Source organism: Peromyscus maniculatus, chromosome 16 (assembly GCF_049852395.1).
Source record: "Peromyscus maniculatus bairdii isolate BWxNUB_F1_BW_parent chromosome 16, HU_Pman_BW_mat_3.1, whole genome shotgun sequence".
Classification (NCBI taxonomy): Eukaryota; Metazoa; Chordata; class Mammalia; order Rodentia; family Cricetidae; genus Peromyscus; species Peromyscus maniculatus.
In genome coordinates, this window is record NC_134867.1 from 14091309 (window position 1) to 14117981 (window position 26673).

The 26673-nt window shown below is 45.0% G+C and overlaps 1 protein-coding gene across 3 annotated transcripts in view; it reads right to left on the bottom strand.

Annotated features, from left to right (window-relative positions):
- Nucleotides 1-26673, bottom strand: part of Ak9 (adenylate kinase 9) — a 139974-nt gene that overhangs the window by 75890 nt on the left and 37411 nt on the right. For 2 of the 3 annotated variants that reach the window (XM_016001353.3, XM_076552407.1), the window contains 8 exons: nt 24190-24318; nt 22356-22430; nt 18933-19031; nt 15037-15176; nt 14777-14957; nt 4724-4868; nt 1350-1463; nt 1169-1264 (listed from right to left, as the gene is read on the bottom strand). In XM_016001353.3, coding sequence (XP_015856839.1) covers nt 1169-1264; nt 1350-1463; nt 4724-4868; nt 14777-14957; nt 15037-15176; nt 18933-19031; nt 22356-22430; nt 24190-24318 — 979 coding nt within the window. Of the gene's footprint in view, nt 1-1168; nt 1265-1349; nt 1464-4723; nt 4869-12886; nt 12986-14776; nt 14958-15036; nt 15177-18932; nt 19032-22355; nt 22431-24189; nt 24319-26673 lie in introns of those variants that run through there. The other variant, XM_076552408.1, reaches the window with a different exon arrangement.

Below are 26673 nucleotides of genomic sequence, written 5' to 3' on the forward strand. Positions count from 1 at the left end.
AAAGCACCTGAAAAATAAGGGACTCACATAACGTGTTTTTGAAGAAACAATATAATTGATACAACAATTTAGAAAATTTGATGAAAAGTAAAGATCTCCATCTATGTAAAAGGAAATAAAACTGAACAAATCTTAATAAACTTGGGAAGTAAAAATTAATGTAACCCTGAAAGAAAAATAATGAGCAAGTGATTATCTATATCTGTGGATTACTGCAGAAAATACAATTTGGAATAACTTTTATACAAAACATTGTTTCTGTAGCTTCATATTCATTTATTTAGTACTTGTACTAATGTCAATATCCAGATAAAACATATATTAAACATGTGTTGAAATACTGTTTATGGTAGAAAACCCCCCTAATTTATACTATAAAGAACTGGCTTGGGGCTGGAGAGATGGTTCAGGAGAGATGCAGAGGACCTGGGTTGGGTGCCCAGCACCCACAGAGTGGCTGACAACTGCCTGGGACTCCAGTTCCAGTGAGTCTGACACTCTCTTCTGACCCCTGTGGGTTCCTGCATGCATGTGGTTGGTAAACACACACACATTCATAAAATAAAGTTCACTAATATTTAACAGCTAAGCTGCAATCTATTCATAAAAATTAAGCAGTTCTTTAAAACAAGGGTTAAAATAGTTCCTAATAAAGTGACGTGACCGCACCATGCACCATTACCCAAAAGCAGAGGAACGGCTGACGTTCCGGCTAATGTGTGACCACAAAGGAGACACAATTGTATGATGTTACATCAAGTATTGCTATGTGCTGTCGGGACTTAAGCTTATGGACAGAACCATGTCATACATTTAAATAGCACCATCAATAATGATGAAATGTCACAGCTACAATTATGAGTTTATAACTGATATACTGGTTCCACCCTATCAAAGTTAGTATAGAGCTTTCAAGAAGGAATTTATAATCATTTGATAACATCAATCTTTCTTGGGATTCTGCATGTATGAAACCCTGACTTTCTCTGTCTCTTCTTCATTTTAATAAATCTATTCTGTTCTGTAGCTGTTCAATTGAAATCTTCAACAGTGAAGCCTGCCTTTTATTCCTCTTGAAGTTTCCAACTTTTTCTGTATTAATTTTGAGCTCCTATATGGTGGCCACATAGAAAACAAACAGACTAAGACCCATAGATGTTTTCCTTACCGTCTCTATCGACGTCCACAAGGGTGTAGTCAGACCTAGTTTTGTCTTCGTCGAGAATGTCTAAGGAGCTGTATTTCTGGGAGCTTGGAGCGGTCGCTGCAGAAAAGAAGACACGTTATTGGCTCATCTACACACAGGAGTACAGATCCCATCCCTGCAAAACCAGGCGGCGTGTTCACACCTTCATCATCCAAAGACTGTAAGTCTTCAGCGCTTTTAAACATTTTATTATCCATGAAGTCTTCATACTCCTTTTTTGCATACTGCGTTTGCAATTCCTTCAAGTTTCTCTCCTCTAAAAGAAAAATGGCCATGTTAAAGGGAGGTGATTGGAGACGAGGAAGCAGGCAGCGTGGTTAAAAGGCATGCTGACGTTAGACAGACTTGGTTTCAGTTCTGACTGTTGTGTAAAGGCTGTGGGCATGTTAGCCACTTGGTCTACTTGTCTCATATTTTCCTAGGCCAAAGGAAGATGATTCAGTTGTTCAAGTATTGGCGCATTAGCTGGTGCAGACAGAGGAAGTCTGCTTCCTGCTGGTGGCTAACCTCTGTTTCATTATACATATTTTGTGATTAAGAAACTCTCACTATTCTCCCTGGACAAATTTAACGTAAATATATGTGGGGTTAGAATTCCAGCATTAGAAGTGTTCAGAAGACTGACTTTATTGTCAGACTTAGAAGTCAGTGTATCTCAAGTTCTCAGCATACAGGAAAATATCTACTCATATGTTCCCGAAGGGGAGGCCATTTATGAAAAGCTTCAAAACTTATTTTCATTCCCATAATTTCAGGTGAAAGGAATGACTACAGATGGTAACAAACAGGAAAGACCACTGTTCTATGGAAGCCCAGGTAGCTTCCTCTTGAGATGTAAGTTTCAACCTGGTGTCTTTGCTTTGAGAGGTTAACTCATCACTATACACCCTGATCCACCACTGTCTGCTCCATCACTGGTTACATGTTCCCTCCCTTCCTCTGTCCCTCCCTTCCTCCCTCCCTCGACTCCTCCCTCCCTCCTCCCCTCCCTCCCTCCCGCCTTTTCTTTTTCTCTCCAATCTCTATTAAAATGTAAGCACCAAGAGTACAAAAGCTTCATGGCATTTGTCCAATACAGAGAAAATCCTCAAGTGTTTGTTGAACAAATGAATGAATTCTGGGCTAATGACTTCTCTCCTTTCTACTGTTAAGTGGCCATGAGTAGTCTTTACATTTGGATTTTGCATTTTGAAAATTATATACTAAACCTATAAATTCCTTCTAGTTCACCGTGGTAGTTTGAATGTATTTGGCCCCATGATCTCATAGGGAGTGGCACATTTAGGAGGTGTGGCCTTGATGGAGGAAGCATGTCACTGTGGATGTGGGTTTTGAGGTTTCCTATGCTCAGGATACCGCCCGGTGTGTCAGTTGATTTCCTGTTGCCTGCAAGATGTAGCCGTCTCAACTCCAGCACCACCTCTGCCTGCACGCCGCCATGCTGCCGTGAAGATAATGGACTGAACCTCTGAAAGTGTGAGCTGCCACCTCAATTAACTGTTTCCTTTATAAGAGTTGCCGTGGTCATGGTGTCTCTACAGCAATCGAAACCTCACTAAGACCATCCTCTAGATGGACATTAGGGTGTCCTGCCAGTTCTGGCTCTTTTTAAAAGTTCTTTAGGAAGAATGATGGATGTTTTGACTGGCTTGTAGGCTAACCACAAAGGAGAAGGGCACAATAAATAGTCAAGAATGTTCTTGTTTAGTGAAAGTATAACGTTGCCATGAAAGAAGAGTTGATTTCATATTGGATGGTTTCAAAACAGGAAATGTCAGCAAGCCTCTCAGCTTGTAGAGAAAGTCAAACAAATCAACAAACCACAGAAATGAAATAAGCAAAAATATTTCTCATAACAAAATCTTCCACAGCACCAAAAAAAAAAAAAAAGATTGCTATAAGCTGATTACTTTGTGAATGTTGAGGAAAGGTTCTCAGTAAACAAAATTTTAAATAGTTTTAATATACCATGACTAAGTAAGATGCATTTTAGGAATTCAAAAAGAACTTGATGCTGGAGTATAGTGTTGTTGATCAAACAGACAGGTCGAAGCATGAAAATCATTTGAGGTTGTCTTGCTAGATGCCGACAAGATAAAAACATCCTCAAGGAGAAACACCCAAGAGACCCTTTAAATTATACTAAGTGGGGTGGTCACAGTGGCGGAGAGCCCCTGAGGCCCTCCTGTGACTTGAGTTTGGTTTCTGGCACCCACGCCAGACTGTTTGCAGCCATGTGGAATTCCAGCCCCAGACAGTGAAGTGGCCTCAGGGACTCACTGGCTGCCATCTGTGGGCAACTTCCACTGCCTTTCTTTGGACTAAGTTTCTTTATCCACTGAAATCAAAGGTAAAGATTTATGAGGATTACATAGGTCTCATATGCAAGGTAGCTAGCACAGCTTTCTTGGGTAGTAAGTGCTCAATAAACACTAGGTATTATTATTTTTGTAACGGTATATGTTTTATCAGCATATTGGAACCGATACACACAAAAGCCTTATGGTGTAATACCGCGCTGTCAGAGGTTCTAGGAAATTTAACAGCAGCAAATGAATCTAGTCTAAAATTGTTGGAGTGATCTCAGATTTTGGATCCAGCTCTTCAAATGTGAAAAAGTTCTCACACAGTGTATAGGCAACACTGACTCAAGGCTATTCTGTCACAACAGACACGTTGGCTCACACATGTGACCCTACACTCCCCAGGCAGAGATGGGCTGAAGCTGCAAGCTGATCATCAGCCTGCCTTATGCAGTTCCAGGCCAGGTGTATACATGTATGTATATGTATGTGCATGTGTACATGTATATGTATGTGTGCATGTACATAAGAAAAGCAGACAATTACAGATATGAATTCTACCTAATCCCTCTATGAATTATAAAAATAGTCATGAAATTAGAACTCTCATTTTCCTAAAGAAAAACAAACAAATAAAGGTCACTTTTGTGCTTATCCTAAAATATCATGACCAGCAGTGAGTGACTGGTCAGGAGCTGGCTTTGGAAAGGAGGGGTCAAGTGTCCTTTGCGAGATCACTGTGTTAGTGTTAGAGTCATTTAATTGCCATCGGTAAAATTAGAGAGTTGTGGTTATTCATCATTCAAACGTCCACTAGTGTCACTGAATCTGGCATTTTCCGAATAGAAGGTTTAGTTACATCAAGGTCAGCACCTGGGCTAAAGCGGCAGACCCCCCAGCGGTCCGGTGAAGGCTCCTTTTAATGCCAGTGTGGCGGCGAATGTCACAAACGAGGCTCAGCCTCTGCTCAGTGAGCAGACCCATGAACAAAGACAGTCTCCCAACACCCACAGTTACAAGGACCTTTCCCTAGAGTTATAGAAATGAAGGTTTTGGGTTATGAGTCAGTTTCTTTTCCTTCCTTCAACCGTTCCCCGAGAGACTACGGTGCAGACGGTAAGGGCGCTAAGACGGACAAACTGACATTGCCGTCCTCAACCGGCCAGGCCAACCATTCACCAGACACAGACTCTGAGACAGGACAACAAGCCACCTTGCTTCTTAGACCTCAGCTCCATCAGCAGCCTCTCTTTCACGTTTTTGATGGCTGTATTGGTGACTTCCTTTATGGTGTCTTTAATTAGTGTTTCACGGGCTTCATCAAAACGTGGCTGAACAACTTCAGCATAGTCAACTACCTGCAGAAATATTTAATAAAATTAGTGTAGTCACAAGGTACTGTGAATCTAAAATACATTTCCCACCTGTCTGTCTGTCTGTCTGTCTGTCTACCTATATACATATTTACCTGTCTTCCAAAAACAGATACTACTTGAGGCATCTTTAAAATTATGTACAGAATCCACTGATTAAAAAAATCTGTTTTATTTTTAATTTTTAAAAATTTATTTTTAGTATTTTTAGCTATGTCTATGTCTGTGGGGGATGGGTGGCCAGGTATGTGCACATTAGTACAGGTGCCTGCAGAGGCAAGGGGGGTCAGCTCCCCCTAGGGCTGGAGTTACAGGTAGCTGTAAGCCACCTGCTGTGGGTGCTGGGAATTAAATTTGGATCCTCTGGAAGAGCAAGTGCTGTTCTTCACCACCAAGTCCTCTCTCCAGTCACCTAGTCTTGGTTTTAAAAAAAGATTTATTTATTTCATGTGTATTGAGTATTTTGACTACATGCACATATATGTACTATGTATGTGCTTGGTGCCTCAGGACTCAGAAGAGGGCATTATATCCCCTGAAACTGGAGTTGCGGATGGTTGTGTACCACCATGTAGGTGCTGGGAACCGAACTTGGGTCCTTTGCAAAAACAGTCAGTGCTCTCGACCCCTGAGTCATTGCTCTGGCCTCCTTGTTGTCTTTTGATATGTGTAGGTGTTTAGTCTTCATATATGTCTGTGTAACACATGCATGCAGTGCCCTCAGAGACCAGAAGAGGATGCTGGATGCCATGGGCCTGGAGTTACAGTTGGTTGAGAGTTGCTATGTGAGTGCTGGGGACTGAATCTGGGCTTTTTGGGAGAGAAGCCAGTGCTCTTAACTACAGCGGTATCTCTCCAGCCCCCAATTCACCAATATTTAAGGTCATTCATTCATAGGAATCAGCCATATTTTTATATACAATATAAATAAATATAAGCTATGTATATGTTCAGGTTGCATATACATTTTTGGCTTAATAAAATTATAACATACATATCAAGTCAACTTCATATGTCTGATTTATAATATAGTAAAAAGCACCCATTTTAATAACTTCAAGAACTTTTGCAATTATATACATACAACAACCCAAGTCAGCACAGAACTTCTACATGAGCCCCAGAACTGTTTTTCCCTTTTACAGTCAGTTTCTTCCCTGTCCTTTTTTTGTCCCCAGCTCTCATTCCTAGGCCTTGACACAGTCTGTGCTCAGTTGCATCTTTTCCAGAATTTCTTCTAAACTATACAGAACGTAATCATTTTCAGGCTCCCTCCCCTTAGGAGAATGCTTTTGTGATTCATCAGTTTATCTTGTCATTGCTCAGCACTATTCTATCACGAATACACTGATTTTTCATCCGTTCACTGCCCAGGGCCATGGGAGTATACAGCAGGTGACAACTAGCGTTCAGCCGAGTGAACTGGCAGGATGCACGACTCTCTGGTGGGGAGGCCACCTGGCAGGGCTGTGGGGACACTGACTGTAAGGGACCAGTTGCTCCTATCTTTATTTCTCTCGTGTGTCTCTACATTCCTTCCCTAAGAATCGCTATGGTTATTTTCCCCACAGACTGTGTGTTTATCTCAAGAAAACATTCCATCTTTGGGCACACACATAGCTGTGGATGGTTGGGAAGACGATTTCTGCTCAAGCTGTATAATTCTGATGAATAGAAATAATACTAGGATATTTTTCATGACTGACACAGGAAAGTAGCAGTATTCTCGGTCACAAAGACAGCTAGTTTCAGGCTTCAGAATAAATTCAGAACAGACTAGCTGCCCCTGCAGAGAATGCCCGAGGACGAGTCCCCAAGTGTCTGTTAAACCAAAGTCAGGCTGAGAACACTAAGACATAACTTTCCTGCAGCATTGGGTTCTCTGCATGCAGGCCCGGCCTCCGTTTATGTTGCAGGACTCACAGTCAGCCAACTAACTTACCGTCAAGTCCTGAATCTCAATGTCACTTTCTGTCTGGGAAAGAGCTACATGCAAAGCCAAGTGTGACTCACTGGCTGGTCACTGTGACCTCCCTAGCCTGAGAAAAACTGTGTGACTTATCATGTGTTTTGAGAATGGGTCGGACCTAGAAAATGTAACATATAATTGTCCAGAGTTGGCTGTTGAAGTGTGTGTGTGTGTGTGTGTGTGTGTGAAGGAACCGTGTAAAGTGCTGTATAGTGAGAGTTGGTAAATGAGAGGTATAGCTGTGGTTGTGTGGAGATTTGTAACTGTGTGGAGACAAGGAAGACGAAGCTGTGTAGAAAAGAGATGTAACTGTGAACGAGGCATGTGGCTGTGTGGAAAATGTATGGAGAACGTAACGATGTGGAATGTAACTATCTGGAGTTTCAGAGAGAGGGTTTTTTATGATGAAGTAATAGAGAAAGTTACCATCAGAACGCATGTGTGTTTCCTTGTTTTTCCCTCAGATAGAAAAAGTTTAGCCTCCAGATGGGTAAGAGGTTTTTCCTGAAGTCCTGCTACTCTGAGGCACTCTATATTCAACCCTGGAGCAGTTCTGGGAGCTGGCCTCCCCAGGCTGTGTTAATTCACCTTCTGAAGGGTTGGGTTGTGTCTAGGCCTGGGATCTTAGAGATAAAGCAGCAATTAACATTTCTATAGAATCTCTTTGTAGATGTTCTCATTACTTGGAGGTTGAATTACTGGACCACCTGCTGGTATTATATTTGACTTTAAAAAAACAAGGACGTTGTATTTTCTCAGCAGCCTTGCCAACACTTATATGGCTTTATGAACCTTTTCAATTTTAGCCATCCAAGTGGATATGAAGATATTTCTCACTGCAGTTTAAATGTAGGTTTTCCTAATCACTGAAAAATTTCAGTCTCTTCTTTGTTGAGTGCTGGGCTGACCCAAGTCTTTTCCAGAGGCCCTGATGTATGGAGGAGGAACACAATGCCTTGTCTAAAACCAGAAGTAGGCTTGGCAGAGCTGGTAATGGTCTGGCACCGGGGCCTTGGGGGGGCTGTAGCTTGGGATCCTGAGAGCTCGGCTCCTCCCACTGTATGAGGATGCGGCTGGCGGTTCCAGCTGCTGTGTGCGCTTGCTCTCTGATGTTCTTGAGACATTGAGACACCCCGTGGGCCCCTGGTGCAGCACTGTTTGGTTAGCTTTATGACTTGACTCTGTCCGATTGTGTGATGGCTTCCTGCTGGCTTTGTCCCATTTCTCCCCTGGAAATGGAATATCAGATGTCACACTTGCCAGCTTGGCGTAAGACGGCTTGTGCAAGACCTCCCCATGGTGATGTTTTGTTTGTGCTCTAACAAATAAGCTTGCCTGGGGATCGGAGGGCAGGGCTAAGGGGCCAGGCAGTGGTGGCCCACACCTTTAATCCCAGTGCTTGGGATCTCATGCTTTTGATCCCAGTACTTGGGAGGCACACACCTTTAATCCCAGCACTACGGAGGAGGAAACAGGAAGTGATAGGGCTGGGCGGAGAGAGGAATGTAAGGCGGGTGGAGACAGGAGCTTGGCCCCCTCTTTCAGGCTGAGGATTTGGCGAGGTAAGAAGTGGCTGTGGCTTGCTCCTTTGTCTCTCTGATCTTTCAGCATTTACCCCATGTCTGACTCCAGGTTTTTATTATTAAGACTAATTAGGATCGAGCAACACCTCCCGACCCCAAATTTACCTATCGCCTTATCTTCTGATCTCCTGGTACTCTCTCTCTGAATGACCTGCTAGTCCAGGTCACCCCTGTGTGCTTATGGAGCACTCATTCTTTTCTGTATAAGCACATGTTCAACTTTTGCCTGTTTCAAAGATTGGGTAAAATTCTCAGTACATTCTGATGGTTAACTCCTATGAGGTAGATTAGACTTACTAATGAGTTAGTGGATCTTAGAAATAGCTTCATATATGCCTTTTAACTGTAAGTATTACTTCCAGATCCTCAAATTACATTTCCCTTTTCCTTCATTTTACTGTACTGCTTTATTCTGTGACAATACACCTATCTCTAGATCATATTTTAATAAGTGCACAGAATTGTATTAGATGAATATATCATAACTTAGAGCATGAATAGTATATATTTAGCACAGATTTTGGGTGTGTATGTGAGTTGTATACGTGTGTATGAGCTATGTGGATGTGCACACATGTGCATGTAGCTGTGTGATCCAGTATGTGTGTGTGCTCCTGCATTGTGTGCAACTGTGTGTGTGGAGGACAGAGGTCAATGTGTCCTTTTTATTGGCTGTCCACCTCATTTTTGAGACAGGTTCTCTCACTGATGCCAAGGCTTACCGATTTGTATTCTGGGCAGGCTAGTGAGCTCCAGGGCCTGCTTGGCTCTGCCTCTGCATTACTGAGATTACAGATATGCTGCCACACCTGGCTTTTTACAGGGTGCTAAAGATCCAAATTTGGGTTTGCATGTTTGGGTGTCAAGTGCTTCACTGAATGGAGCATCCCCCCCCAGTCCTTTGAAACAGATGCTTTTTAAAATACGTATTTAGGTAGAAGCTCAGCTATGACCCATGTCACTATCTGTCTATCTTTGATACGATAGTTTCTTTTCTAATTTTTTTTATCTTTTATCTTATAAGTCTGAGTGTTTTGCCTACATGCATGTCTGTGCATTATGTGTATGCTTAGTGCAGTTTTCGAGTCTCTGAAACTGAAATTCCAGATGTTTTTGAGCCACCATGTGGGTGCTGGAGATTGAACTCAGGTCTTCTGGAAGAACAGTCAGTTCTCTTAACTGCCGAAGCTTATCTCTAGCTCCATGATAGTTTCCTTAGGGAAATGTGTAAACTAGATTTCACAACTCAAAGGCTCAGCGTGGATTTTAGGCTGTATTTCCAGTGACGAATGGTTGCGTTCTTTTCACCAGTACGAGACTGCAGTTTTTCCTGTCCTGGCTGCACATCGATATTTGGTGGTAACAGTAGTATTTTCTTTTTTCTTCTGTTTTTATTAGCATATACCAATTATACACATTATGATATTTCCATACATGTCACCCTGTTACTCTTTCCTGTCCCCTCCCACTCTTCTGACCCCTCCCTGTTTCCAACGAGTCCCCTTTTGCTTTCATGTAATAATGATCTTTAAAATCCAGTGATGATGTTAATACGACATATCTTTTATATCTTAGCATCTGTGCTTATCAGGGATGTGATATCCTTTTTTCTAGTGTTTTTTTTTTTTTTTTTTTAAGATTTATTCATTATGTATACAGTGTTCTGCCTGCATGTGTCCCTGCAGGCCAGAAGAGGGCGCCAGATCTCATTACAGATGGTTGTGAGCCACCATGTGGTTGCTGGGACTTGAACTCAGGTCCTCTGTAAGAGCAGCCAGTGCTCTTAACCACTGAGCCATCTCTCCAGCCCCTTTTTTTCCTAGTGTTTAATGGCTATTTTTATGCATTAACCATTTGCTATTTTTTTCCCACTGAAGCTTCTTCTGATAGTGATTGATCTGTTCACATTTTAAAATGATATTCCTTTGCTTGGCACATGTGATGGTTTAAAATCTGCCCACACAGCTTTTGATCTGTGTGGTGCTTTGAATAAGAATGTGCCCCACAGGCTCATAGATGTGCATGCTTGGTCACCAGGGAGTGGCACTATTTGAACGGATCAGGTGGTGTGGGAGGTGTGGCCTTGTTGGAGGAAGTGTGTCATTGGGGTGGGCTTTGAGGTGTCAAAAGTCCAAGCCAGGCCCAGACTCTCTCTCTCTGCTGCCATGGATGGATCTGGATGTAGCTCTCATCTACCTGTCCATCAACCGTGTCTGCCTTCATGCTGCCATGCTCCCTGCCATGATGACATCAGACTAATCCTCTGAAGCTGTAAGCCAGCCCCAATTAAATGGCTTCCTTTATAAGAGCTGCCATGGTCAGGGTGTCTCTTCACAGCAATAATAGAACACTGACTGACTAAGACAATGTACCTCCCTTCAGAAAGTGGTACCTTCCTTTTCTTCTCTCATGTAGGTAGAATTTGCTTTGAATGAACTGAGTAGGACGCCCTGGTAGAACGGCAGGTTAGAAGCTGACTGCGTGTGACGTGGTGAAGGAGAGTCAGGAGAAGAACAGACTCCATCCCAAAGGGAGAGAGAGGAAGAGGCTGGCGACTCACAGAGGAGCCACAGATCAGTTGAAAGGGCAAAGAAACAGAAGAGCGGCACAGTGAGAAGAAGCCACAGAACCTGAGAACGGTTAGCCCAGTGGCCGCTGTGGAAAGGCACGGCAGTCTGAAGCCAATGTCCTGACAGGCCTCCAACCCAGTAGCACATTCCCACAGGGGGATGGGTCAGCAGTGGAGAGGAATCCTTTGGTCATCCTCTGTGACTTGGAGAGCTGTGGCCAGGCACCATCTTGAGTGTGAATCTGCTGTTAAAACCTAGCCACCCTGGGTGTCGGAGTCCCAGAATACGGAACAGTAACAAGCAAGACCCTGATTTCAACTGGCTCCAGCTCCAGGGTGAGAGATAACTGAGAAACAGTCCTGGAATTCAGGAGGGCCAGACACAGACAAGCTGAGAGTCCAGTCTCAAGCAGCCACCCTGCTCGACCAAGACTAACTTTGGAATTGACTATCCCTGAGCCTGAGGTCTGTGGATGGACCGACTCCCGGAGCTTGAACAACTGCCTTTCAGATCTAGTTATCTGCCAAAGAGCCCGAGAACTCTGGGTTCCAGAGGACTATTTTATACCCACAGCTGTAGCCCTCCAGCATGATGACAGTGGTAATGGACTTTGAAAATATGGAGACAGATCTGCCTATTCGGATTCAGCTCTGTAGCTACTTCCCCAAACCGCAGTGGAGTTGAGAGGCACTCCCCTGGGCAGAACAGAAAAGCCTGTCTAGGGTGCACACCACTGGGGTGATTCTTAGAGGAGCCCACGCACCCAGAAGCTGCAATCCTTAGGGTGACCAGAAGAGGGCAGTGTGTTAGGGAGGGAAGCTATTGAGAAAAGGACAGCTCTGGGGGACACAGGACTCCAACCCAGCACAGGCTGAGAAGGAGCAGAGATCGTAGGAAAGACAGGGCTCCACAAGATAACTGGCCCTTCTCTTCCCATATACTTGGCAGATTCCAATTCTGAGGGCCTCAGAAACTGCCACTCTGACACACGGTTTTAAAAACTATGCTTCCAGCAGTGACCCTACAGCCACTATACTGGCTGCGACCCACAGGGGACAACAGCAACCACAGAGCAGAACACCCACCCAAAAAGGATGGGACCAGATATTCACACCAAGAAACACTTCAAATATCCTAAGTCCAGATGCCTAGATCCCAGTGCAATCAATTGGCTTACACTATCTGTTGTCTAAAAAACAACGGAAGCAAACAAAAACTCCCCTCCTCACCAGCAAAGAGCAAAAACCAGGAAGCCAGTCTACTGAGCCAGCAGAAGCCAAAACGCTTGGCGCAGCTGTTCTGATAAAAGTAGTTCAAATTATTCATAAAGAATAGGGATGGCCACTATATAATAAAGGGAACAGCACGCCAAGAAGACAGAACAATATGAAATATATACATCAAATTCTGTGGCTCCAACGTTCATAAAAAGACAGGTGGGTCCTGATGCAGTAATAATGGACGACTTCTGCACCTTATTCTCGTCAGTTGTTAGGCCATCCAGACCCAAATCCAACGAAGAAACTTGAAAGTTCATCTGCACCATAGACCAAATGGCTTTCACAAACATTAAAGAATATTCCACAACAGCTGTCTTAACAGATACAGAGAACTTAAATAATCTTTTAGAAACTAATAACAAGGGAAACCACAGAAATCACACAAGTACTTGGAGATTGGACAGTGCCCTTTAGTTTTTTATTTTAAAATTTTCATTTATGTGTACGTACGTGTGTGCCTCTGTGTCTGACACACACATGTGAGTGCCCGTGAAGATCAAAAGAAGGCACGGATCCCCTGGAGCTGGAATTGCAGGCCATCCTGAGCCACCCGATACGATGCTGGCAACTAAACCTTTGTTCTCTAGAAGACCAGCAAGCGCTCTGAACTACAGAGCTATCTGTCCAGCCAGCCCACCAGACAATGTACTCTTGAATGGCCAGGGTTATTGAAGAACGCTGGGAGGAGATTAAAAAATTCCTGGACTATAAATGAAAATGCAGCTGAGGGCTTTTGCAGACACAGCAATGGTAGCTGTAAGAGGGGAGTTTATAGCTGTGAGTGCTTGGATTAAGAAAAGTCAGAGAGCTCTTACATAAATAACTTAACGATGCTCATGGCTTCAGGAAAACAACAAGCCAACCCCAAAGCACTAACAAAGGTCAGGGTGAAATGAAAGGAAATGGAGACTAAAGGAAAATATAAAGAAGCAATGAAGCAAAATTTTGGTTCTTTGCAAAAATAAACAAGGTCAAAAAATTCTTAGTCTAACGAAGAAGAAAAAGAAAGATGGAGGGGTCAATGCAATAAAATTGGAGATGAAAAGGGGACATAGTCACCACAAAATGATAGAAGATCTCCATGCTGTTTATACAACAAAAATGATATACAAACATGAGCACCTAAGACACTGCTAAAATACAAAAAATACAATAAAAACAGACAGGATAGATGGACACCCACTTCAAAAAGACAACATACGAATGGCCAATAAACATAAAAATGTTCCCAAGTCATTAGGTAAAAGAGATGTTACCAGACACACTAGAGTGCTTAAAATTAGGAAGGTTCCCCAAAGCAAGAGTTGGCAAGGACAGGGAACAGCAGCTCTATAATCAGCCAGGGGAGTGTAAGCTCGCAGAGCTGATTGGGATTATCTATACAAGTTCAAAGAACATACATGCATACTCTTAAGTCCCAGCAACAGTCCTACCAGACAGATTTCCAGAGCACGAATATGTACATGTGTGCAAAAGACTCATACAAGAATGTTTATGAGAATTATTCATAATGCATTTATCTGAAATCAACCCGAGTTTTCTTTCTGAACATTCAAATGTTTCTAAACTATGTTCAATCAACAGAATAAAACTAAAACAAAATGGATGAACTCTACATACAGTAACATGGGTGACGGTTACAGTCATAGTGTCAGGTGAAAGAGACCAGACAGAAAGGATGTGAATGAACTAAGTCCACAAAGTTCAGAAAACCACCCCAAACTAAGCTAAGGCACTTACTGTATACCTCCATCATAAAACCATAGGAGCATGGAAGTTAGCTGCTTGTAGTTACCTTGTGTGGGGGTGTGGGTGTGTGTGGGGGCTGACACTTGGAAGAAGCGTGGAGAACGCTTGTGGGGTGCTGAGAATGGTCCGTATTTACACTGAGTGGTTGGTGATATGGGGATTTAGTTTATAATCCCTTTAGTTTCTCTTCTCTGTTCAGTTTTCATATTTCATAATAAAAAAGTTAAAAACAAGCAGACGACATTTCAAAGCCCTGTGCGTTCTGGGTGCTCCCACAACTCTCACGGTTTCTCTGACCACATCATCTGTCTGCCAGGCTTTCCTACACACACTCATCTTCAGTAATTTTTCTATGTTCCAACCCTTCTGAAACCTTTTGGCTTTGCCTTTAGTTATATTCCAAACCTGCCTGCTTCTAGCTGCCTTTACTGCTAAATATAATGTCTTTACATTTAGAGTGGAGAACGCGATCCATCGCGGAGGAGGAGGAGGAGGGGATGCTGTGAGGACATCACACTGAAATAGGTGTGAAACTGGCGCGTGTGAGAGGGAGCAGGAGGAGTGTGACCCGGGAGATGGGTGGCTGAGACACGGGGCTGCCGGAAGCTCGGAGGGACTGCAGACGGAAGAACCTGTGACCGTGGGGAGATGCCTTCCCCATGGCAACCCCGGGCAACCCCAGCACAAGTACCGAGTTCAGCCAAAACTCCACCATTCAAACCACCGGCAGGCAAACGGTTACCTTCGCTTTGAAGTGTTCCGCCATCAGGTTGCACAGTGTCGTTCTCCCTGAGCTGCGAGGCCCGAATATAAAGATTTTACACGGCGGGATCGGCATGGGCGGCAGAAGGCAGGGACGGGGGTTCAGTGAGAACACTTTTAATGTTTCTTCAGAAGAAAGGCAGTACATTTTACCTAGAAAACTTAAAGCAGACCGTGAGAGTAAACACCTGGACACATCCCGGGCAGGTTGGACGGGGAGGCTCCGGGAAGCTTACCGACCTCACGCAAAGATCCGCTGACCCCGAATAGATGTTCCCGTCCTTTAGGGCCACGGGGCAGGAACGCCCCCACCTGCTGCGCTGCCATCGGTACCGCGGTGCGATGAGCTTGTAAGCGGAGAGGGTCCGGAACAGCTCCTCCTGCGATCACAAACACCGCCCTTCACGACGCCAGCCTCGGCTTCCCCGAATCAGCCAAATGGGTCACACGGATTTGATAGTGCTGACTGCTCCGGGAGCAATTTAGATGCGCGTGTCGGCTTTTGGGGTCAGTTACAGCGTTCTGTACTCATCCAGGGTTTAGTAAGATTCGTTTTAATTTCTTTAAAATCTATCGGTGCGTGCATGTATGCATGCATGCATGTAAGTGCGCGTGCATGTGTGTGTGTGTGTGTCCATGTGTGTGCATGCGTGTGTGTGCACGCGCGTGTGTGCGTTGTATGTGTATGTATGTCCGTGTGTATATGTGTGTGCGTGTGCGTGCGTGAGTGCGTGCGTGCGTGCGTGTGTGTGTGTGTACCACGTGGGTTCACTCCTTCCACCAGTGGGTTCCAGGGTTGGTGACATGTGCCTTTGCCACTTTAACTCTCTCTCTCTCTCTCTCTCTCTCTCTCTCTCTCTCTCTCTCGTCCAGTTTTCACTTCTTTAAGAAAATCTTATTTAAATTTTTCAGATATTTTTCTCTCATGTGGTAATAAATGTAACAGGGAATTTTCTACCATCTACTTCAAAAGTCAGAACCTGAAAATATCTTATTGATAAACTTTTAAAATGTACCAGACTCTTAGTCAATGGATGAATCTGAGTGTAAGCTGTTTTCTGTTGTTGTTTGGTTGGTTTTGGTTGGTTGTATTTTTGTTTTTGTTTCTGGGTTGTTGTTGTTTTTTCATTTGTTTATTTTTGTCTGTTGGTTTATCAAGACAAGATTTCTCTGAATAGTCCTGGAACTCTTCCATAGACCATGCTGGCCTCAAACTCAGTTTTTTTTGTTTTGTTTTGTTTTGTTTTTTTAAGACTGAGTCTCACTGTGTAGCCCTGGCTGAACTTGCTATTGAGACCAGGCTGGCCTTGAACTCACAGAGATCTGCTTGCCTCTGCCTCCCAAGTGCTGGGATTATAGACCTGCACCATCACACTTGGCTCTAAGCTTTTTATTTTTTTAGGGCCAAATAGTATCCCACCACATGTGTATATATCATATTTTGCTCAACCATTCACTCACTGACGGGCACTGCAGGTTCCCACCTTTTGGCGATCGAGAATAACTTTCATGACTGCATGTACTTATCCGTTTGCATTCCTGCTTTCAATTCTTTGGAGGAAATGCCTAAAAGAGAATTACTGGATCCTTGTCTGAGGAATCATTCTGTTATTTTTAAAAAGTAGATGCACCATTTTATATCTTTAATATTATATAACGTTATGTTAGAATCCAGCTCCTGCTGAGGCCACAGCACCTACAGCAGCAGCCTTCCCCTCACAGTCACTGGCAGGCACGACTGAGATGCTGTCTTTAAGTCCCTAACTAACAGACTTCCAGGTCCCAGGGCCTCTCGCCTGGGAGAAGTGAGTCATGGCCAAGGGGTGTGGGTCACACAGCCTGTTCTCTGCCTCCTTCCTAGGAATCAAGAGGCTGTCTGTCAGCCTGTGTTCCGAAACCTCCCCATTCTCTGAGAGGTCTAAGCAGAGACTGCTGTGTTTGCCAGTAGGCCCTGATTTACTCTCCAGACCCCCGCCATGATGCCTGCCTCTGGGGGGAGCCTGCACTTACCCCAGAGCCCCTGCCACACTATTTTCTGTCCGTCTGTCTGTTCATGGCACTAATAACTCTCGTAATAAACCCCTTAGTTCCTGGTCATTCTCAGTGTCCCTCTTGAACCCTAATCTGAGATCATTCAATATCCCGAGCAACAATGCAAAAGAGTTCCAATCTCTCCCACATTTGCTAACACGTGATGTCCTGATTTCTGGGTGACATTCTTCTGCATATGAAGTGGGGTATCACCGTACTTTGGCTTGTCCATTCCCCATCATTAGTACTACTGAACACATTTTTAATTGTTATTATTTTTAAATGATGCGTAGGTGTGTGTGAGAGCAGATGGATGGATGTGTGTGCCTAAAGATGCCAGGGACGCCAGATCTCCCAGAGCTGGGGCTACTAACGGTTGTGAGGTGCCTTGTGGGGGCTAGGAATTAAAACTAGGTCCTCCGGAAGAGCAGCCGGTGCTCTTCACCACTGAGCCATCTCTCCAGCCCCCTTTCATGCTCTCATTGGCTGTTTACACGTTTGCTCTGGGGAGACGTCTACTCAGCCCCTTTGCCCACTTCCTTCACTGCTGTGTATTGGGGATTCTTCATGTGTTTGGACACCAGTCCCTTGTTGCATGTATGACTTGTAGAGATCCCCCTCCACCACGTGGGTTCACTCTGCCGGCAATGTCTTTGGTGTATGAAGGTTTTAGGTTTTCTTTTGTTACGTGTGCTTTAATACCACATACAACTCTGTTCGGCTTTAATCAGTACTAGATCTTGCCCCAGAAATTCTGTTTAAAGTGGTCTGGGCACTAGTATGTGTCAAAAACCTTCTATGTGCCCCCACTGTACAGTCAGGGCTAAGACTCCCTGCTTAAGCTATATCACGGTGATGATTCTAGAAACATCACCTGCCTTGAGCTGGAGAGCGTCTGTCTAGAGTCCTTCAAGACACACAGAAGCTGGCAGATCAATCAACTTTAACCAAATACTTTCATAGAGTATATAATGCTAAAGCAAGAGTTCTCAGATATTTTTTGAGACTTATTTTTATTTTATGTGTTTGCCTGTTTGCCTGAGTATGTATATGGGCACCTAGTGCCTGAGGCGGTCAGAAGAAGGGGTCAGATTGCTTGTAACTGGAGTTACAGATGGTTGTGAACTACCAGGTGGGTGCTGGCAACCAAACCTGAGTCCTATGCAAGAGCAGTATGCACTGGTAACCACTGAGCCATCTCTCCAGTCCCACAAAGCTCACAGAATTAATTGGACATGGGACTTTATTTCGGATCATGGAGATAATCTATGTCGATGAACATATTCACAACTCCTGGTCTTTTATGTCAAAGGGAAGCACAAACTTTTCTCACAGCTATTCCCCAGACTCTGTGCTCACCTCCCTTCCTGTGCAGTGCCAGCTCGTAGACTCCACCTGCCCTGACCAGCTGAGACCACCAGGTTACATGGTGTGGGATAACAAAATGACCTCTGCAGCTATTAGCCTGTTTGAATTTTGGTATCTACTTACAATTCCACTATTTTAAAATTGTCTATGCATATAAGCTAAGCTACACCTCCCAGAATAGACCAAACTATTGAGAGCTGCTGGTAGCGAACGTCCATGGAGTACACAGCAGTGACAGCTAGAGTCCAGAAGGTCAACCTGTCAGAACTAAGGGTCCTGTTACAGGAACCATCGCCGAACAGGCGTGCTCTCGGACAGAGGCCGTGGGGCACACGCATGCTAACACTGAACAGGCGTGCTCTCGGACTGAGGCCGTGGGGCACACGCATGCTAACACGGAACAGGCGTGCTCTCGGACAGAGGCCGTGGGGCACATGCTAACACCGAACAGGCGTGCTCTCGGACAGAGGCCGTGGGGCACACGCATGCTAACACGGAACAGGCGTGCTCTCGGACAGAGGCCGTGGGGCGCACGCATGTTAACACGGAACAGGCATGCTCTCGGACAGAGGCCGTGGGGCGCACGCATGTTAACACCGAACAGGCATGCTCTCGGACAGAGGCCGTGGGGCGCACGCATGTTAACACGGAACAGGCATGCTCTCGGACAGAGGCCGTGGGGCGCACGCATGTTAACACCGAACAGGCGTGCTCTCGGACAGGCCAGGGGGACTTACAGTGTCCACAATGTCAGTCACTTCTTCCTCTGTGCTCTGCAGCTTGGTGACAATGGCCGCTCTTCGCAGATTCAGGTATTTCAGCCGCTCTATAACTGTCTAAATTTAAAGAACAGACATGTGAATCTTTTGGACTCGAGTCTGTCCACCCTTCTGAAAAAGTTCCGGGCCCGCGGTTCAGGCTCATGCTTCTCCTGAGATTCTGGGTGGAACCACCCGGGCTTTCCTGCGGCTGCGCACTACTGGAGGTCTTTGCTAATTTTTAAAATATTTTTCAATATTTTGCTCTTTGGAGGCAACATTTTATGTGCCCCAGGCTCTCCCTGAACTTGATAAGTAGTTGAAGATGATTTTGCAGTTCTGAACAGCCTGTCTCCACCTCCTGAGCGCGGGGTGACACCATCATGTCCACTTTGTGCCGTGCAGGGTCGGAAGCTGGGGCTTTGCCTGCAGCACCGGCTTTAAGCTAACCGCTTGGGGCTACGGTCAGTCAGGCCTGAGGCCAAGCCGAATCGGACCGGGCTAGGGAGCCGGCCGCCCACGCGGGAAACCGGACCTACCTGCCGCCAAGCCAAGTCAAGCGGTTAGCTTAAAGCCGGTGCTACAAACAGCCTAGGCTGGCCTCGAACTCGTGATCCTCCTGCCTCCGCCTCCTTCAGCAAATCCTACCGGCGTGCGCCACCATGTGGGTGCTGGGAATTGAACTCAGGACCTCTACGCTCCGAACGGATGGAGCCTCAGCCCCAGCTCTTGAGTGTTTCTTGGCTTCTGTATGCATGACCCCACTCTCGCCCTCGGCTGTGACACTGCTACCTTCCGCCTCTGTGACCCAGGCTGTCCTCACGGGACTGAGACACTCCAGTTAAATATGACCTTATCTTAACTGGAATGAGCACTCAGAGACCTCGTGGTCAAATAAGGTCACAGTCACAGACTAAAGTCGGATCTTTGAAATATTTTTAGAGGATACATTTCAACCCATGACATGCTGGCCTCTGACCCTGGCCCTTCTTAGGGAGACGAAGAAGAGCCCGGTGAGGGAGAGGCAGATATTGAAGTTTATGCTGTTACGGACGGTAAAATGCCAAGGACTTCAGGAGCCGGAGGAGGTGAGAACGGGGTCTTGCCGATGATCTGTGTGGAGTACAGCCCCGACAGCACCTTGACCGAACCTCCCAGAACTGTGAGAGAATAAGGGCTGCCCTTTCAGTTCCCTGATTTGTGGAACTCTCCCATGGCAAGTCTAGGAATCTAATACAGATACTATGTGGAGGAATCTGAGGTAAAAAAAATCAAGCCAATAAAAAATGTGTTTTGAGAGATGGTGAGACAGTCGAAAGCCTGCTGGGGTGGATGGAGTCTGGAGTAGACTGGATTATTGCTCACATTTCGACCTTGTCCGGCTTTCCTCGTTAACACATGAGTCCATTTTAGGTGGCATATACTTCCTTAGCCCCTTAATGCTCAGCTTCTCCATGTTCCTTGCTTTGGAAAATGGAATGTTCTAGAGTACCAGTTCCAAACCGAGACCTGAACATTTGGCAAGTCTCAGCCAGGCTTCTGGAGGCTTCTATCCTCAAGAAGTGTGTGCAGGTGGCAAAGGGCGGGGAAATGCTCAGCACAGACGGAAGGGTCTGTGTGTGCGGATGGACGGGCTGCAGATATGAGAACCGTGGACGAGGGCAGGGTTCTGAGGATGGAGTCGACACTTACTGACAGAGGAAAACCAAGGGAGAAGCACATTTGGGTGGACAGTGCTGGTCGTGGAGTGGTAGTATCCTGCACGTTTCACTAGGAGGCGAGTATCAGGATCTCACTGGACATGGAGCTGTTGATGTTGACTGAGGGAGCTAAGTGTACTGGTGTGCGATTTGGGGGAAAGATCCAGGACAGTGAAAAGATTTTAAGCCATGCATTTCTGAGGAGGCAGTCAATGCCATTAGACCCAATGGAGGCTCCTAAAGGGGACGGAAGGATGGGTGGGGCATAGAAGAAAGAGTTCATAGGGACTGAAAACTCTACTGTCCTCCAGCCTTAGACATTAGGTCCTTGACGTGTCCAGGAGAAGCAAAGACGCCATTGGTGTGGGGCTCCTAGAGGCCAAGAGAAGACGAGACTGGGAAAGAGGAGCGAACGGCTGTGTCAGGTGTCACTTTTGGATTCAGTTAGATGAAGACTGAACTTGACCCCGGCTTTGGCAAAGAGCAGAGAGGCTGTACTCTTGCAGGCACATGTCCCCCATGAGGGCTGTTCTCTGGTCTGCCTCCACCACTGTTCTCCTTGGCATGGGGCCACCAGCGAGATAAGTCATTGTCCCCAATTCGTCCTCTCTTAATTCCCTTGCTGAGTGGCTGGCAGCTCCCACCATGTAGACTTCGGAAGCATTTCCGCCTTCGTCCACCCTCCTCTGCCCACTCCTACTGCTACCAGCGTAGGTTAGGCCGCCATCTTCTGCTGGACTGACCAGGAGAGCCACAAGGAGCTATCCTGCCACCAGCTTGTGTCTCCGCTACTTTCTCCTCATGTGCAGTCTGAGGAGATTGTTAGCTTTCTGGCTTCAGACCTCTCACTGGTTGTCTGTTCCCTCATGACGAGGTCTGCACTCTTTAAATGGTCTCTTCCCAGTTCTATAGAAGCCTGGGGCTGCTCCACACTTCCTATCTCACCCCATAAGCTCAGTTCCCACAGCTCACTCTGTTCTTTCTCAACCCCAGGGCCTTTGCACAGACTCTTCCCTGAGCAGAGAATGTGTCCCACCCACTCGGGCACCTAGCCTTCAGGGTCTAATTCTTACTCAGCCTCTAGGTGAAATTCACACAGATGACCATTAGGATTTGTCTTCTGTCACGAGCTCCTTAATACCTTAGACTTCTCTAACTATAACACAAACTACCACTTGTATATTTATTTTCTTCAATATATTGGACGCTGTATGATGGGAGGCACTCACGGGTTCGTCAGCTTCCTTCCCACATGCATTCCTAGGGCTTATCATTATGTCAGATATTTAGGAGATTTAAAAAAATGGTTATTGTGTTTTGTGTTATTCACTGATTTGTGGTGCTGGGTATTAGACCTAGAATCTCATTCGTAACAAAAATCTTTAGTGATCACAGTGGGTATAAAGTGGCACCCATTCTGGTTTTAAGTTGCACATCCTTAATGACTAGCTATATTCGGCCTCCCATCCTGTGTTTATTATCTGCCATTTGCTTTTACTTTTCTTGGAGACACTGTGGTCAAAGGGAAATTTTAAATTCAAAAGCAGTTTTGCCTTCAACACGAACAGATGAATTTTAAAGTGTCGAAGCAAAAATGAATGGTCCTGAACTAGAAGCAGAATTCTGCTCACAAAACAAGTACAGCACTAAACATTTCAGAATCACTCAACAGCAAGATGTCTGGGCTGCCCCCTGCACTCACCGTGAAGAGGTCCTCTGGTGACTTATTCCCATCGAGCTCGATGAGGTACTGGGGATTATGCTCAGCCATTATCTCCTGGAGAGAACCAAATAGAAATCTGATAACTCAAGATGATAGAGAGAGCTGAATACAAGATGAAAATCTTCATAGCTAATAGGAAATCTTAAGAGCTAATTCATTCACCTTATGGAGGTTATAATGGGCGTCATCTTCAGCATTGGGCAGGTCTTTTGCAGACAGAGCTAGCCTTCCTACCATGAACATTTGTTTGAGGTGCTGGGGATTTGGACAGACTAGACAACTGCTTGATCACTGATCACACCCCCAGCTCCTGCTCCTTCTCCCCCCACCCCATTTTTCCTCTCCTCAGAAGTTTAAAAGTCCTTCCCAATACAGAAGGTTTTCAGAGCACTTTTTCAGCACATAACTGTAGCTTTGCTATTTTTTCTAAACCACAGAGAAAGCTGATTGAATTTTAAATCATACTTTCTTCATAGAGATAATAGCATCATTTAAGCAGTACGATGCACCTTTTATTATTGTTGAGCACACTTGTTTTATAGAAAATTTACAGAACAGAAGAATACAAGGAAAAACATCTTTAATCCAGGCACTGAAAGGAAGCTACTACTGTTTCCCATTCATCTTTTATTCTGTGAAGTCTTTTTTGCATAGTTGAGATCATAATGTATGTCAAACTCTGGAGCCTACTTTCCCACTAAACATTATAATTAATATTCTTCTATATCTCTACAAGATCATGCCCACATCACATCTTCATGGTTGTCTAGGATTACATAGTGTGGCTACAGCTCTTACCTAACACTCCTCTGCCATTCCACATTTAAGTAGATTATAACATCTTGATAATGGTTTTAAAGCATTTCTACATTTTTTTAAATTAAAATATATTTCCTTCAACAATTATCAAAGTAGTTGGACTTACAGCAGCCACTGAGGGACAGTCAGACATACTCTTCATCCTCTTTATTCCCCATCCTCCTCTATGACATAAGTACTGCACACATACACGGGTTGAACACCTACTAAGCGTCTTTTCACTAGATCCTCAGACACTGAAAAAGGCTAGCTTTCTAAAAGTGGGTTTCTATCACCAGTAGGCCTTGTTTATTGGCTTTCTGGGAGGCTGTGTAACTCAAAAGTCTCACAAGCACTGACGAGAGACTGTCCTGGCACCACTGGCTAGTTTAACTCTTACAGGCTGACAAACTGAGTTAAAAATGGGATCTGTTTTAACTTTTCATCTGGCTGGTGAGGTCTCTGTAAACAGCCTAGAGACGTTAGAAAAACAATCTATCCCGAGAAGCACAGAGGTGCTTTGTAGGGGTAAAATAACACGACTGTGAAAAAGAGACCTGGGCTGGAGAGACGGCTTAGTGGTTAAGAGTTCCGCTGCTCTCACAGAGGACCCAGGTTCGACTCCGTGCCCACGTGGTGGCTCACATCTGCCGGGAACTCCAGCCCAGATTCCTTTACCCTCTCTGGGCCTCAAAGGCTCCTGAACACATGTGGTACACATAAACACACACACACACACACACACACACACACACACACACACACACACACTACACACACACACCACACATACACATACATATACATCACACATACACACACACACACACACACACACACACACACACACACACACACACACAGAATAAGTACACCTTTAAAAAAAAAGAAAGAGACCTGGAGGTGGAAGCCTTTTCTGAAGGCTCCCATCAAACAAAGACATTTGAAAACCATGTGACCACAGACAAAGCACACATATCAACATATTCCCACTTTAGCAATGTCTCGTTCTTACTTCTAAAGCATCAAGGAGTTCTTCCTTATAGAGTTTCACAGTATTTTCGATGTTCTCCAAATAATCCTCAGGCCTCTGAACCAGGTGTTGAAGCATTTCCGCTACCATCTGCATCTCAGCAATCAGTGCCTAAATGGGGAAGCATAAAAAGGACAGGATTGAACTCTTTAGGGCAATTGCCTTCTCGTTTATGAGGGGCATCCTGGAACACCATCTTGTGGGGAGAAGCAAGGACAAGAGGAAGGCTGGAGACTGAGGACTTCATGTCTTAGAGAGGGAGCACTCCGGGAGTCTTCTTTGGAAACTGAACTGTTTTTCTTTTTTTTTCTTTTTGGTGTTTTTGAGACAGGGTTTCTGGTGTAGCTTTGGAGCCTGTCCTGGAACTCACTCTGTAGACCAGGCTGGCCTCTAACTCACAGAGATCTGCCTGCCTCTGCCTCCCGAGTGCTGGGATTAAAGGCGTGCACCACCACCGCCCAGCCCAGAACTGGCTAATTTTTTGTTGTCATTCTCAATAAGCAGAAGAGCAGAATGGTGCCATTTTTTTTTTTTTTTGAAGCAAAGAGAGCAGTTGGAGTCTTGGAATACCCGAGCTTGTGGTCCTTGCTTTCAGTCACCATTGAGCGGTTATGGAGTGCCTACTACATCAGAAGCACCATTCTAGGAGCTTTGTATACGACACTGACATGCTGCACTTAAGGACTCACTTGCGGTTGGAAAAGATGGCATAAGCAGGTGACACGTATGTGACACAGAGCTAGTCTGAGCAGGGAAAGTGATTTACTTCTGAGGAGAACAGTAAAAGCTGTTTGGAAAAGACAGCATGTCCTGAGCCACGCAAAAATGAATAAACACTGGCCCATCATTCTTAAGGATGAGGCATATTGGCAATATGCAGAGGGTATTGCCAGCACATTCACTGAATTCCATCATTCAGTCAATCACGTGACTGAACAGTATGTTGCTAAGCACGAAGAAGAGGCATACAGCAGAGTCAAGGCACGAGGGGCCTTTTCATATCAGATGGTCACAAAAAGAGTTTTCTATGGAGAAAGTAGTTTTAAGGCAAAGGGAACAGGGCATATACAGTTTCTCAGCCTAAGGCCTGGCATATATTATTCCAGATCATTTTTTAAGATTTATTTTTATTATTTAAAGTGTGTGTGTGTGTGTGTGTGTGTGTGTGTGTGTGTGTGTGTGTGAGAGAGAGAGAGAGAGAGAGAGAGAGAGAGAGAGAGAGAGAGAGAGAGAGAGAGAGAGAATGCCTACAGAGGTGGGAGGTGTTGGATCCTCTTGGCAGGATCCTCTTGGCAGCTGTGAACTGCTCAGTGTGGGTGCTGGGACAGAGCTCAGTTAGTTCCTCTCCAGGGGCAGTGCAAGCTCTTAGTGCTGAGCCATTTATCTTGGCCCCCATTTCATCATAGAGACTGAGTCTAGCCATGGAGCCCAGGCTGGCCGTGGTTCACTATGTCCCAGGCTGGCATCCCTGCAATCCTCTTGCCTTAGTCTCCTGAGTGCTGGGATGAAAGGCATATACCATCACCTACACCATGTTTAGATCATAATTATTCTTCCTAGTTTTTTTTTTTATCAATGCATGCTTATAAATCACACAATTTGACTCTTCTCATCTAAATAAACCATTTATAGACTTTCTTAAATATTTATTGATCCAGTAATATATTTACTTCCATGTATATATGATGACTTAATTATTACTCTATAGCTGGATAAATAAGGATGCTTCTGATTTTTATAATTATAAAAATTTAGCAATGAGCAATTTTGTATTATACTGAACAATATATATTTATACAGTTAAAATCCCCATGGAATAGTTTCTAAAATTGGAACAACTGGGCCAAAGGTTGTGCATTTTGAAGTGTCCAGTACACATTGTCTTCTCTAAAGATGCTGCCGTCTCTGGAGCAGAGAGTGCTGCTTGCTGAGTCAGACCATGCGCTCACTCCCCAGCTCTGTGCTACTCACTCTCCATCAGGTACGGGTCCAGGCGTACTTCGTAGGAACACCACATTCAGCAGGGTACACACATTGTAGGCAAGCGAAAAGTTAATACGGTTTCAGAACATGACAAGTGTTGTGAGGAAAATAAGGGTCAGAGCCAAGACTTGTGCCTGTCGTGGCAGCCGCTGTGACCTCTGAGCCCCTGAAACTTGGCGAGTACATTGGCGTGTGACGCAAGTGTGAAATGCGCACTCGGGTTCGACTTAGCACAAAACCCACAGGTGCTATACTGAGGATCTTCATCTTTTTCACATGTTCAAGGGAACACAGACAGGGAAGCGCTCCAGGCTTCAACCCTAGACAGAGAACTACCGGCAGCTCAGTGTCCCCGGGGAGGAGCACACCAGTCGGTCAGCCCTGGAAATGTATACACACAACTAACATTATGTGGGCTGAGTAGGTTTATGTGGTTGGGAACACACACACACACACACACACACACACACACACACACACACA